This window comes from Centroberyx affinis, unplaced genomic scaffold (assembly GCF_046629955.1).
Source record: "Centroberyx affinis isolate AG114_WGS23_722 - 3 ecotype Tasmania unplaced genomic scaffold, CSIRO-AGI_Caff_v1 ptg000108l_1, whole genome shotgun sequence".
Lineage (NCBI taxonomy): Eukaryota > Metazoa > Chordata > Actinopteri > Beryciformes > Berycidae > Centroberyx > Centroberyx affinis.
The window spans coordinates 973,607-989,408 of NW_027278810.1; the positions used below are offsets into that span (position 1 = coordinate 973,607).

Below are 15,802 nucleotides of genomic sequence, written 5' to 3' on the forward strand. Positions count from 1 at the left end.
CCATCTATTGTATTTGCATTAAAATACAATGGTCATTGCCCCAACTTCAAGGTTTTTTCATCAAAGCGGGGAGCATTCATCATGTTGACTATTTAATTTGTGTTATGTTGCTGTCTCCTCTCATCCTCAACCCCTGGCCTGATGCACTATGACAGACGCCTCTAAACAAATTGTATAGGAATACATAAAGCCAGCAGTGCGCTTGAGTTAAGTCAAGGTTAATGTTTTTGTTTATCAACAGTGATGCACTGGAGGTGGATATGTTCATGTAAAGGGAGTTTTTACTAATTCAGGACATTGATAAATCTGTGTGCCGATTAGTGTGTTTGGACATGCAAAGCCATAGAGCTCAATATCCATGTGTGGCATGGCTTATCCAAGTGTGCTTTGCGTTCTACTGTCAATAGTAGAGCTTTTCAATAGGGGGATGTCACACACAGTATACACAGTATACCTTTCTGAGTTTTCCTACCAGTTTGACAGTGTGACCTGTTAACTGAATGACTTGTAACCCTATGAAGTAACAAACACCACAGGAAAACACTCTGATTGATGTTGCTATATCAGCAGCTTGTCCATACTCCGTACGCAAACCCTTTGGCTGAAGACAGTCGATCCTTTGATTCAGCTGGCTCTTGGTAATCATCCAGCCCCTTAGTTTTTCTCTGGCCGTGCTAAAGTGAAGTATGTATTTATGTGGGAGCTGCTCTGCGGTACACACAGTACCACTCGGGAACTGGCTCATCACTGCTTGGACCGGGATCTGTTCAAAGTGTGAAATGCCTATGCCAAAATAAATCCAGCGGCGTTGAATAATTTAATTGATGCTTATTATAGATAGCGCTCAACTCCCCCAGATTCTACAGGCTTGCTAAGCCTGACCCCAGGCGCTGGGGAAATGCTCATCTGTGTCACTTTGTGATGTTTCTGCCTTGTGTCCGTGTCTTCTCTTCCCTATGTACATTACCTTTGAGTCACAATGTTAAGATGTTACATCAAGGCCATACACAATATTGCTGAATTGAATTAATGTAATCATTTTTGCAAGTTACAGTATAAACCCAGGCTCAAATTCACTAAGATTACATTTTGAACAAATTGGCTCCCATGCAAATGATAATTTCCACACTCACTGAATTGCAAACAATTAGTTCCCACAAAGGGTTAATTATTGCAGGCATTCTTACATAGCCAAGCCCACAAATCACTTATATTTATGCCAAATTTTCCACTGAAGCCTAATTTGCATAGCATTACTAATGCATGACCAATACAGGCTCAACATTCTTACTGTGCAGGTGATGTGTGATCTCCATTCACCCTCAGTGAATTTGAGCCTCAAGCTGTAACACAATGTTTGGAGAAGGGAGCACATTTATACTGACGGAGGGGGAATGGATTTTGCGAATTCTTGTACTTCATGATCTTGTAAAGGCCCACAGGTTCCCAGAAGCCCACCTGCTATATTTTTCCTGAAGTATTTGAAGATATCACACAGCAGCATTCCAAGATGTCTATAAATACTTCATGATGCCGTGCGGTATCCTCATTTAAATCAAGTGATCATGAAGTACAAAAGCCACCGCAAGCTCCATTGAATGTTATATGATACCTGGATATCTAAACTACTTCTCTTCTCCTTCTCTCCCCGAACAGCGATCCAAAATAGCAGTGTATGAGAAAATGTGGTCATACATGAAATCTGCTGAACCCTCAGTGTTTGCTAAGACCACGCCCGACGGTGTAGCCCGGGTACGAAAGTCAAAGGGCAAGTTCGCCTTTCTCCTCGAGTCCACCATGAACGAGTACATCGAGCAGCGGAAACCCTGCGACACCATGAAAGTGGGCGGGAACCTCGACTCTAAGGGCTATGGTGTGGCGACGCCCAAAGGCTCAGCATTAAGGTGGGTGGAATAATATAACAATATCCTCCATGTTGTTATAGTATTCCACCTACCCTGATGTCCCCCTGTTGTCATTCTCTTCTCTCCCTCCTCTTGTTTTGTTATGGACACCGAGGTGACGGTAGTATGCCTTTCAATGCACTTGGATACCAAGGTTGATTGATGATTATTAATGCTTTTTGATATTTTTATATATGTGTGTGAGAGTTGTTAACTTAAAGTAGAGGAATCAAATCCAGTTAGTAAGGCTAAAGCTTATAATCACTTCATATTTGTGTCTCTCTTACTGTTGCTTTTCTCTCTCCTTCGATCTCTCCTTCTGTCCCGTGTGCTGTCCTACCTGACTGTTGTGTTGTCACTTTTAATTTAACAGTTCAACGGTTTTTCAATTTAGCCTTTAAAAGCTGCGCTGTCACTTGTGACGAATGTTAATTGCATGATGTTTGTTGTTGTTACTTTTCTTCTCAATGACAAGTGTCCCCATCCCGCACACTTCAGTTCTAAACAACGTAACCCTTCATGCCACCTTTCCAAGATTTAACACTGTCTTTACCTTATATAAGCCTTTCTTATCTCTCCATATTCCTTAAATTCTTAAACAATTTGTCCTTTCCTAGTCCATTCTGATTAACAGATAGCATTCTTAGCATAAGCCCCTGCATTAACAGTGGTAGTCTCACTACCATTATCAAGTCTTGCTATCATTATGATGATTAGTGCTATTATTATTACTTTGCATTAGATTTCTCACGGACCTGTGCATTTTCTTACAAGTTATGTTTTATCGTTTCAAGAAATGCTGTTAACCTGGCAGTTTTAAAACTGAATGAGCAAGGCCTCTTGGACAAATTGAAAAACAAATGGTGGTACGACAAGGGAGAGTGCGGCAGCGGGGGAGGTGACTCCAAGGTCAGCCTCGATGTCACCACAATCGGGTACCATAGTGCAGAGTAATCGGCAAGGCTGTTACGACAACCCAACCATAACCAAACCAACTGTCCGCCCAACCAACCTGCTGCTGCCCTAAGGCAGATTACCAAATTAACTGATAGTCTGACCAGGCTATTTAACAACTCAGACCAAACTAAGGAACCTTGCTTGGCAAACAGAAAAAATAAATATACGTATATGTTGTGAGATTAGGAGGTATGAGTTTCCTGTCTGTTAGACGAAGTTGCAGTTATTTGACTGGAAAGTTTCAAAATTGTTAGCTGAAAAAGGGAAAGCGTGAGGTGGATGTTGTTGCCCTGCAGTTGTGAAAGGTTGAGCTACTGTTTATTCATCCTTATACATCTGTAGGGCAGATAACCTTGTGGCAGATATCATGCATTGTCTAGGTAGTCTACTGTAGGTAGTTTGAGGTTAACTATTTGATGAAGTCACATCATACAGTATATTTTAACAAGAGGAGACCATTTTGTTTGCCAGTGTATTTTTGAATGCATGGCACTGAAACGGCCGTAACCTCTAGCCTTCCCTCATGAAGGTGAACTTTGTTTTCCATAATAGTTCTATTAAATACATGGCTTTGCAGTAATTCATCTCACAACTGCTTCCCATGATACATCCATGACGCATCCCGGGGAACCCATGGGCTCTAAAGCCGAATTGATGGATTCTCCTTAATGACAAAAACCTCAAAATGGCTGCTCAGCTGAGGCCGATAGGGAAGCGAGGCGAACAGCGGAGTCTTGAGGGGACTAAGCATGGCAGGCAAACGTGAGAATTCTAATTACATAAAGGAGTTTTGACTCTTTGATTGGAAATGGGTCATAAAAAAAAACGACTGTGGTTTGATTTCAATATATGCAATATCTACCCGTACAGTTTGAAGCATCTCATTTTCCCACCACTTAATGGTTTATAACAACCAACCATAATAACCCAGCTGTGACCCGTATGACATCATATTCCTCTCTCTTCTTCTGCACCTCTATGGTCAAATGACAAATGGCATTCCCATTATGGAAGCTAATGGTGCAAAGTGTGAATCCTCACTCAACCATGACAACTTAGTATAACATTACTTATACTATGTGCCATGAAGCATCGTGCTATTTTTACCAAATGACATACAAGGCAATGGCGTAACATTCTTTACAATTCAGGTCAATTTAATGACAAATGACACTGTCATGATGCATGTGATGATTTAGGTCAGCTAATTGGCTACATTACAGATGAGCTGCAAGGTACTGTGGACTGCAGCGTGTGTCATGACACTCTTAATATCATTTGGCATGGATTGGCCTGGACCACAATGAATGGTTAAGCTGCAGTGAGTCATTTTTCAAATAGCACCGCCACTAGAGGCTCCGTGACGCATAGATCAAATACTGTCTTACTAGTCGCCACACCACTCTGTCTGTGGTTTATTTTTGAATAGGGGTTTTGCTTTTTCAAGGTGTTTGGGAGTCACTGCTTTTTCAATGTTTGCATTGCTAACATTGCTGTGTGTTCTGTGCTCCTTGGAGAAAGCCTCCTTGGGCTACTGGGAGCATGTTGGGGAGCCATTTGAAAGCATCTCTGTCTCTTGTGCCGTCATCGATCTCTTGTCATGCACAGGTATGTACTGTCTGTCTGTTTCCTGGCTTGTTGTGGCTCTCCAGGACTCAGTGGAAAGGCCAGATTAGGTGGAATAAAGCGGCCTAGAGCGATCTGCTCCAAACAGCACATTACCTGGCCCATTCCTGCTTACAGCTCCATGTTCCAAATGGGCATCAAGAGACGCACATGAGCATGCACACAGACGCATGCACACACACTCACACACACTGACACAGCTCTTTCTCGCCCTCAGGCACAACACAATGCGGCCTAGATTGAGTTTCAGACACAGAGCATGTTACAGGGTAATTGCATTGTTAATCAATGTCTCTCTGAGCCAACACAATGGTCTGGTCTTCACAGTCCGTTTCTCAAGATTGGCTATGAGGGATATACAGTGGTGTAATCTTCTCTCAGTGCATAATGCATTGCATGGATCCCCTTGGGGGACATTGTTCTCTGGGAGCAGCCGGGTCATTCATTGATGGACTATTTTGCTTTGCATTTGTGATTCTTTTTATTTTTACACTGGGAAACCATGAGATTGATTTGAACAATCATCCGCAAAGTTAGTTTATGAGATTTTTACCCAGCTTTATAATTGTTACTTGTTTGTTTTTCCTATCCTTTTTCCTACAGTAATTAAGTGCAATGCAGATTTTTTATTTTTTTATTTTGACATTGCATTTAACCTCATGATATGACTTGTAGAAACATCAAGTAGTAAGTAATAGCTGTGTCAAAAGTTAGATTATGTAGCTACAGGCAAATTTGAGAGGAATTATTCTGCTGATATTTTCAAGCCTCGTCCTGAAGCACTGTAGAGCTTGGTTGGGACATGCTCATCTGACACTAATCTCTTGTGTAATTGGGAGCTAAGGTTTTCCTAGAGATATGTCTGGATAGAACATGTTACAATTAATTCAGCTTTTAGTATTGCGCATAGTTGCTGGGATATGAAATGTGCTGGTGTGGTACTACCAGAATTGGTTGTTGTGATGCTAGTGACAGTGGTTGGATTAAGTTAATATTACGCATGTAAAGCTAATGTTTGGCAGAGATGATATCTCTTTGATTGCAGTATATAGTATAAAATTCGATTTTTTTCTGTTTGTTAAGTCAAGGCTCCTGTTGGGCTGAACTTGTTCAATGCTGTTCAGAAAGCTACTGTAGTCTATTACCTGCCCTCCAAACCAATGTTCCCTTGTGCTTTTTTGTATTCATAGACTTGCAGATTGTACTGTCAGTACCTGCTTGTCGCCCTGTTAACAGCGTCTGCCGATTACTCAAAGCGATATGGGTAGGTCCTGGCTTTAGACTAGGGGTTATAAAGGTAATAGGTAGAATGCCTGCTCTCTGTGATGTTGACATGGCCAGGAGCCCTGCTTTATCGCTTTGTAAAGTATGTAGTAGTTTAAAAGTTGAATAACATAAAATAACATAATATAATGTTATTTATGTTATTTCCCACGTGAAGAACTCCTGTAAACCTTGCAGTATTGAAACTCAGTGAACAAGGCATCTTAGACAAGCTGAAAAACAAATGGTGGTACGATAAGGGTGAATGTGGAACCAAGGACTCTGGAAGTAAGGTCAGTCGCTGCAGGTCTTTTGTACTGATTCCAAATTGCATTTTGACGTACTGTTCATATGCAAAGACAAGACTTCTCTAACATCTACAGTATACATTTTGTTTATTTGCTACACATTTTTTTCTTTTTTAGTATTTTAGCTTTTTCCTGCCACAAACTGTAATACAAGTTATATGTGGCGTTAATTCAGGGCACAATTTCCCCCAAATTCAAATATACAAAGGAAGGTTTTTCTTTTGTGCCATGGAAATTAGACACTTTTTGATTGAATATAAAATGTAGAAACTCACATTTTTTTCCTCAGCAAACTGTAATGATAATCGTGTGGGGAAATTGTAAACGTGCCTTACAGATATATCAATTGACTAGTAGTAAATCACAACAGTTACAGTTGTTGATAAATGCTATTTTTTGCTCATTTTCACTCTTGACATTCATGATACTTTGACCATTATGCTGCTGTTTCTATTTACCAAACTTTTAATTAAAATTTGATTTATTTGTGTTGTTACTAGTTTGCATGGAGATGTGTCTATTAGATTCTTCCGCCTCCTGTGGTGTGATGAACAAACACAACCTCTTATTGTGATGAGTTACTCAAATTCAACTTCTATGAGCAGTGAGAGCGCCGTAGGGCGTCTGCTAAATGTTGTGGCTGCTTGGAGTTGAGGTAGAGGCTCTGTTTGCACAGTACAAGAAGTTGAGGAATGTGATAAACCAACTATTTAACCCTCTGAGATATAGCTAAGGCCACTGAATTATAGGTTAGGATCAGGATGTTGATATGCCCATGCTCATAGGGTTAAACTGCAAATAGTAAAACTCTCATGAACAAATTTTTAATGAATATGTTTGGTAGGTAAGCAGCAGCAAAATGGTTTGATCTTTAGTGTTTTTTTTATCTTTAATGGAGCTACCATTCATCTACTATGAATTTGACTGTACTGTATGACAATGTTGCCATGGCAGTTATACGTACATGTCGCTAAGGGGCTTGCAAAGACAGGGATTTTCAGAGCTGTCGACCTATGCGATACTGACCAGCTTCCTAACATGGTCAAGAGCAGAAGCCATTACTTAGGGCAGGGAAAGCTCTACATTCACCAACAGATCGAGCATAAGAGTTGGCTCTTCTCTCCCCAGCGGAGAGTGGTTTGACTATGGCAGTCCGAAGTTCCTCATAACTTTGTGACAACCATAGGAAAATCAGTTCAGTCTAAATTCTAGGAGTCAACCTTAGCACCCCATTACCTCTTCAATCTTTTGTTGCTTATAGCTCTTAGTATCCATATGATCTGCCATTGGTAGCACTAGTAAGTTATGATGATTTAGCAGTTTTACTGTAGATACTGTCAAGACTATGTAAGGATCAGTTTGGAGGATTTAGGCTGCACTTGTTCTGCTGTCCTCTCTCCACTGCAAACCTCTAACTGTGCTATTCACTTTTCCCCAGGACAAGACAAGTGCTCTCAGCCTAAGCAATGTGGCTGGTGTCTTCTATATTCTGGTTGGAGGGCTGGGGCTGGCCATGATGGTGGCTCTGATAGAGTTCTGTTATAAGTCACGGCAAGAAACCAAACGGCTGAAATTGGCAAAGAATGCCCAGAACTTTAAGCCGGCTCCCCCGACCAACACCCAGAACTTTGCCACATACAGAGAAGGCTACAACGTATACGGAACCGAGAGCGTTAAGATCTAGGGGTACGTCACCTCTCCTCACTATCCTGAGTCTCAGAGCGCAGTGAGAAATAAATCATTTAGCTTCCTGTCATATTGGTCATAGTAAATTATTCATTTGCCTGTTTTTGTTGTCTTGCTGCTGCTTGTGAATTTGTTTTACGGCTGTCACATTGGACACAACATAACTCACATGCCAGATCAAATATAAAACTCAGAGATATACATCAGGTTGACCTCTAACTTCTAGCTTCATGGATAGTGCCCCAGGCTACAGGGAGGCTATAGGCTGCATGATCGTACTAAATAATGTTTTTTTTATGCAATGTGATTTAATTACTGTATAGTTTTGTTTTGAATGCTTAACAACATAACATCTTGTTAAAATGTGCTTACATTAGGGATGTTCACTCTCTGATTCTAATCTGAGCCTTTAAACACAAAACAAAGTCAATTTACAGTAATGTAGTTGCATAACACTACAGATAATATAATGTGTACTTATTATCTTGTTGAAAACCTTGTATCTCCAAAATGTCAACTAAGAAATACTTGTTTTAGCTTGATGACCATGTATTTTAAAATTTTATCCTAAGGGTTTTGAAAGGGTTTCATCAGCCCAAGAGGTCAGAGAATTTTCTCAACCCATAGAAGAGCGTGTAATACTTAAATTTAAGTTAATGCATGAAAATCACCCCCAAAAAAATTTAGTTACGAGGTTTTCAACCAATAGCGATGATAATTCAGGTGTAAATTCATAATGCATTTGTTTGATAATCAGATCGACCAATCAAGTCTTCCCATGTGTGCTTTTCCTCTGTATCTTGAAACAGGTTTTAGGAACAATATACTGTCCCTTACAACTGTGACTAAACATCTGAAAGGACAGGATCACGGGGATGGGCTCCAAGCCAAATCCTCCTGGGCGGACATAGCATGATAATCTGCAATGACGACACGACTGGACTGGTCATGGGAAGAGCCGCTGCGGCTCCTTCCTCTCAGTGCCTTATGGAACTCAGAGTCCAATCAATGCAACTCATTCACAATGATATTGCTTTTGCTTGAAGCTCATACAAAACAGAAGAATGGTGCAGTGAAAAAAAATATATATTTGACATGTTACAATGAATGAGAGAACTAAAGCCATCACTTGCAACCTAAGCACATTTTGAAGTGCCATACAGAAGACGGATCTTATACGACAAGCGTCTAATTGGTTTTCTTGTAATCAATATGATCAGATTACTCTTCATCCTTCTGCTGCCAGATTTTCGCTGGTTCTATGTGTTATACAATAAGTTTATTAGACCTATTCAGAGCACTGTAAGACACTGGTTATTAGACGATAGCTTTTATATTGCTGTAAGTCACTTACAGTGACCTTGTAATTGTTTTAAAAGACAGATTGATCTTATTGGAGTCAAGTGATATACCATTTAGCCAAAAGAATTATGAGTGTGTTGTTTGTACTCTAAACTCTGGTGCTGCTGCCACTGTCTTCTGAACGCATGACGGGACTCATGAGGATGAGAAGATGATCTGATATATTTGGCTTTACGCACTACTGAAACAGGTCATATTTCGCACTTCCAATACTGCCAAGAGTGTTTTTTGTATGAAATAGGGAGAACTGTCTGGTCTGTAAAGCAAGTGTCCATGCTTGATTTAAAAAAAAAATTCTGTTTGTGATTTACAGTTTGTAAAATATGGAAGGAGCACTAATTCACAAAAGTACATTGCTCCAATCTGTCTTTCCCTGAAATCTAGAGTCATTCAAGTCTTCTGTACATGAAAGTAAAACCAAACAAAAAGGGTATTTCAATTGTAGATTAACTGCAGTCCAATTAAAAGGATAACAGCAATGGCTTTTAAACCGTAGTATTTTGGATTACCTTAACATTTTGTTTAACAATTGCACATTTTACAATGAGCTGTGGTTTGCTTTTGATTTGATTTGATTTGATTTTATGAGCATTATAGTGTTTGGTGAATTTACTTAGTAAATGAAAATGAAAAAAATATATAAATACAATGGAAAATAGATTTATACAAGGTTATAACAGGGAGTGTCCTGAAGCTTAGCACATTTCCATATTGCTGTAACAATTTCTTTTATTTCAAAAGACTGTGATTCCATAGGATTTAGGAAGACAATTATCTAATCACCTAAAACTATGGGCCGATAGTTTTATAGAAAAAAGGAACTGATAAAGGGGTGAAAAAAAGCAACGAGTTGAGAAAGATGTGTAAATTTAGTTAAATGAGATTTATTTATATGAGGGTTACACAATGAGAGATTGGTTTCCCAGGTTTTTTTTTTTTCCCTAAGAAATTGCATGTAAAATCAGTGATGCTTGACGAGCTCTGCTACTCACAACTGATCTTAGGTTAATGTTAGAAATCCAGCCCCTGGTTATTCTTTTGTAAACCAGTTTCCCCTTTTTTGTAAGCCTCACCTCTGCAAAGACAAAATTGCCAGGCATTGTAGTGGGTACAAAAGAGCAAGAAATGCATGCATAATTTGCTGAACCTCATTAGTGAGGCGCTGTACAGAGAATTTTAATACATTTTGTAAATAAAATGTACAGAAAAGGTTCTGCGTATTTGTGTATGTTTTCACACAAAATTACTTTAAATATCTGCTCAACTCCAGGGTGGCACCAGCGGAGTATCATTTGCCCGACCATCCCCCTGCAGGCGAAACATACAAGGAGGGGAGTTTTTCCTTTAATGGTCCAATATTGAGCCGTTAGTCTGTGGAAGTGTGTGTGCATGTTTTGGATCAATAGTAAGCACCATCTGCTTCACTCTCGCTCTCTTCCCTTACATCCACTGATTGAGGGCTGCACTGACAGCTTCATCTGGCATGTGATCTCTCTCTCTCTCCCTCTCTCTCTCTCTCTCTCTCTCTCTCATAAGATGCTTTGTGACACAATCAATAATGTATTATAACCGCCAACTGCTTACAAACCTTAGCACACACAGACGCGTATCAGCCTATAATCAAGCATAGGTTTCTTGCTATTAAAATGATATTTTTAGAAGCGTATTTCCATCAGGATTTACTTAAGTAAATGTCAGTGCAAAAGGGACCAGCTAATCATTTAAACCCCACTCATTCCCACAGTGTAAATTCTCATATATACAGTAAATCAGCACAATACTAATAGATTGCCCAGACAGTCTGTGTCATTTCACTGGTCTCTAGGTCTGCATTGTGTGGTAAAATGAATTCCTCGTTCCAGAGATCCAGCTTGCCACAGCTCAAATAACAAATCCAACAAACATGGCAAAGGACCAGTAGTTGTTTTTTGTTTTGTTTTTTTCTTTCTTTTTTGGATTCAGACACTATGATTCAGGATTTATTCACTGCACCAGTCCTGTGGAACAGACTCAGGCCATAGAAATGCTACTGTACGCTCCACACAACCCGTTTTTGTCAAAGCATGAAAGGATATTGTTTTTTTTGTGTGTTTTTTTCGTTCCTCCTTTGCTCCACTGCCTCCTCTCTTTTTGGTGGTTTTTCTTTGTTATGCCTGGACTGCTTTCAAACAGGAACAAGACAGCGTGGGGGAGTGGTGCATGAGGATGGCACTGCACTGTAGCACACGACGCTCATGAGACTATTCACTGGAATTAGTTCATTCAGCTATCAAAGAAGCCGAGACAATGGCCCCGTTTGTCCCCCCACACTCTTGCAGGCATACGAGAAAACAGCCCTTCTTTCAGAGTGGCATGAGGAAAACAACTGTTTCTCTTGCATAGGACCAGGTTGAACATATTTCCCATGTTCTCCAATCACAGGGCGACTAATCATCTCCCATTGTGTTGTAGCACACTTTATGCTTGTGCTAAACTGTGCGACTAGGCTGGCTTCTCATGCTCGCTGTCTCTTTTCGGGCTGCGGCTGCGAACGTGAATCTGATCTAACATGGGCTCAATCACTAGGGGAGATGTTAAGGAGTGTGTGTGAGAGAGAGAGAGAAATTGTATGTGTGTGTGTGCATGTGTGAGAGAGAGAACCGAAAAGGCTGAAGGAGGAGGTGTCAGAGGGAGGATACTTTGATTACCGCCATAGACAGAAGCTTTCTGGTTCACTAGCTCGCTCGCTTTCTGCCATGCTGAAGTCTTTCGCCCTATCTCTCTCTCTCCAAGGACAAAATGAATAAATCAGATTCCAACACAGTCGTTCCATTTCCCTGTTTTCTCCACTTTAACTCTTGAGTCATCTTCTAGTGGGCCTGAAAAAGTCAATGCAGGCAAATCAAACCTGCACTTGACACTTGAGTTCAGGCGTTGGCATTGACGCGTTTACTAAGCATTCACTCTGCTTTTTCAAAACAATGTTTTAGTTCAAAGGCATTATCATAAATAATGTATTTTGGGGCATTATAACTGACTTTTGATATAAGCAGTTCACAGCTTTAGTGCTCTGTAGTGTTTTCCAACAAAGCACTGAACTGAAGGCTTCTCCACTTTGTTTCCCATATTTCACTCCTCTGCTTTTTTTTTCACATTTCCAAATTCTGGTTTGCTGCTCTTTCAACTGTTTAAAGCTATTCAACATTGTTGTGACTAAGAACAAAGACAACGGAGATGTAGAAAAATGACACATGGGGTTCATATGTGAAGCCTCTGGGACAGAATAGAAAGAATCAGATAAGAAGAATGAGGCAAGGGGAATAATATAAGAGAACAAATATTAGCACAGACACGAAATAGCAATATGGAAGGATTATCATTCTATGGCCAATAAGGGATAACATTTTACATGAACTCTGGCCTATAACTCATTCATAAGTTACATGACACCTTTAGATCGGCCACTTTATTAGGGACACCTCCTAATTACGCAAACAGCTCACTTCTCCAGACAGTGAGTCATGTAGCTGTGACTCAGTATGCAGACAGAGGCTCAGATACTGTTTGACAAAATTTTGGAATGGGTAAGATGTGACTTTGAACGTGATATGATCATTGGTGATAGATTTCCAGCATCTCAGAGACAGTCTAGCGTTTACTGAGAATGTTGCTATAAACAAAACACATCCAATCAGCTGCAGTCCTGAGAGAAAAAACACCTCGTTGATGAGAGATGTCGATGAGAATGGTAAGATTAGATCAGGGTAACAGGCGGGCCACAAATATGCATATGACAATACAACAGTGATGTGCAGAACGGCAACTTAGAACACACAACTTGTTGAAACTTAAAGTGGATACAGACAACTTTTCAACTTTCCCCCCGTTGTCCCAAGGAGGTTCTCGTTGTCCCCCCCTAGCGTTTCCAAGTGGTATTGTTGTTTGCGCCGCTGTCACAAAGACAACCAGATCGCTTTGCATTAGAGCCTAGCTCTGTGCAACAGAACAAACCATCTGTCTGCTTACCAACTCCTTGATCATAACACAATATAGTAACTTTCACCACTGCTCATTTTAGAAAGGCCACTGCAAGAAAACATGTTCTTTGATTAGATTATCAAACGGGCAATGGATCATTTGTTTGTTTCTGGCTGCTAGCGTTAGCGTTAGCAACATGGCTAACGTTGCTAACGCTAGCTACGCTACCTAACGCTGGCAGCCAGAGACAAACATAGTTAGATGTTTGTTTCTTTTGTTCCAGAAACAAATAGATGTTTGTTTCTTGTCCAATTCCTTGTAGCTCCTGGTTCGTTTTCTGGCAGCTAGCGGTAGCGTTAGCAACATGGCTAATGCTCCCGCTACCGATAACCTATCCTAATTCCTCTTTTGGTTGCGCAATGGATGACGCACTTCCTTTGTGCCGTAAATCGAGCCTTTATTCTCCCGGGAGATCGTACCCAGTGGCAGACAGAATTGCATAGTGAAAGCGAGGCTCATAGGGATGGTGTCATTATTCTATAGCCATTACACTGTGCAATCAACATCTACTTCATAATGATAAGTTCAAGCAAAAAAGTTGTCTATAGGGTCTTTAAAGAAAAATGGGCTTCAGCAGGGTTAGGGTTAGTCCATGTCGGATTGCAGTAACTGAAGACTGGAAGAGGACGATCGAAGAGTGAAAAAACATGACCTGGTCCAACGAATCCTTGTTTCTGTTGCAACACGCTGATGGCAGGGCAACATTTGGCTTGAATCTATGGATCAACCTGCCTGGTGTCAGCGGTACAGGCTTGTGGCGGTGGTGTAATGGTGTGGGGAATGTTTTCTTAGCACACATTAAACCCCTCAGTACCAATTGAGCATCATTTGAACCGTGCTTAAACACTGCTGCTGACCAGGTGCATCCGTTCACAGTCTAGCTCCTACTTCCAGGAACAATGGAAGGAGGAGATTTGGAAGAAGCCAAAGCTCAGAAACTATGTTCAGATTAAAGAAGATTACTTCACAGAACCTTATATAACATTTAATTTAAAGAGAGGGCAGAGGTCCTTATGTGCTCAGTTAAGAACTGGTACCTTACCACTGGCAATTGAGGTAGGCAGATATAAAGGTATTCCTGAAGAGCTGCGTTTATGTGTTTTCTGTGATCTTGGTGTTGTTGAGGATGAATTTCATTTTATGTTTCACTGTCCCATGTACAGCGATTTGAGGAATCATCTATTTGAAAAAATTCAGTTGAAGAACCCTGATTTGTTTTGGTTGTCTGAAGGTGATATGTTGAGTTGGCTCTTTAATGAGGAGATTTTTGTTTTAGCAAGATTTATAGAAAATGCATGGCAACTAAGACAGAGAACATTGTATCCAACATAGGTCATTTCTGTCATGGAAATTGAATGTTTATGAAGTGTTCTCTTTTTGAATTTGTGGAACTGTATATTATGATGTGTCATGTGGCCATCCTGACTGTTGTTGTTGTCTAGTGTCTTGTAAGCCCATATGGGCTGGGCACCATAAATGGTGCAGGACACTCAAATAAACATATCAATCAATCAATCAATCAATCAAAAGAAAATACAGCAGGATGATGTGCCATATCATAAAGCACATCATCTCAAGACATGGCAGGAACATGACAGAGACTTAAAGGAAAACTCCACCCTCAAATACTCTCACATATATCATCAATCTGTGATGCTCAATGCATTCTAGGAGTTATTTTGTGATGAGGTGTTGTAATTTACTTTTTTGGTGTCCCCAGTTTCCCTCAACCTGCCTTGTCTGCTTCTACTTCACTTAGTGATTTCCTACATTTCCCAGAATTACTTTCAGCAACCCTCAGAGCACTCGCCTGGCATCCAGCCGTTGGTTTTATGTGTAGGTGGAGAGAGCGATAGCGATAGTGATAGTAACAGCAAGAGAGAGTGAGTTTCCGGTCAAGAAAAAAAAAACATAGCCATGCCCTTTACTCAAAAACAAAATGTCTTGTGGCTGCAATGCATTATGGTCTATTGAGGCTTGGTGGACAAATTGGTATTTCTTTCTCTTCTACAATGAATTTGTCCCTGTGTGGCAAAAATGATGAGTCTAGAAAGAAACCCTTTCTCTGAGACCAAAACCTGATGTTTACCAGTGACATTTTAGGTCATTGAAAATTATTCTTTGATTAAACTTCATTGTAGCTGCTCTAGAAATATCTCAGTGTGACATTACGTTGTCTGTGTTTGGTCACTTATCCACAAAAATGAGAGAGATACACCATAAAAGAGTTTTAGGGTGGATTTTTCCTTTAAGTCTACTCCAGAGGCCTGTGCAGTCCCCAGATGTCAACCCAACAGAGCACCTTTGGGATGAGGAGGAACAGGATGTTCACAGCATGGATGAAAAATCTGCAAGAACTGCATGACATTAACAAGTCAGCATGGACCGAGATCACTCAACAAGGTGCTGGAAATGTGCCAGCACCTTGTTGAATCCATGTCTTGAAGAATTCAAGCTGTTGTGGAGGCAAAAGGGAGTCCCACCCGGCTCGCGAGGTGTAGGGCCAGTGAGTGTATTGTCCTGATTCAGTCCTCATGCCTGCTTTCACTGTGTGTTCATGCAATATTCTGTACTTTAACTGAACAGGGGGAAGACAGAGGATGGTGAAGAGTGTTGGAGTAAAAGAGGTGAGTAAAAAATAGCAGGGGTTGAATTCCTGCAGAGCTTCATTAACACGGC

At 40.5% G+C, this 15,802-nt stretch overlaps 1 protein-coding gene across 2 annotated transcripts in view; it reads left to right on the forward strand.

Annotated features, from left to right (window-relative positions):
• The window catches only part of LOC139648817 (glutamate receptor 3), a 73,508-nt gene extending 65,766 nt beyond the window's left edge, over positions 1-7,742 (forward strand). The window contains exons 13-15 of one of the 2 annotated variants that reach the window (XM_071525052.1): positions 1,657-1,904; positions 2,699-2,813; positions 7,497-7,742. In XM_071525052.1, the coding sequence (XP_071381153.1) occupies positions 1,657-1,904; positions 2,699-2,813; positions 7,497-7,742 (609 nt within the window). Of the gene's footprint in view, positions 1-1,656; positions 1,905-2,698; positions 2,814-5,928; positions 6,044-7,496 lie in introns of both variants that reach the window. The other variant, XM_071525058.1, reaches the window with a different exon arrangement.
• The last annotated feature ends 8,060 nt before the right edge of the window (positions 7,743-15,802 follow it).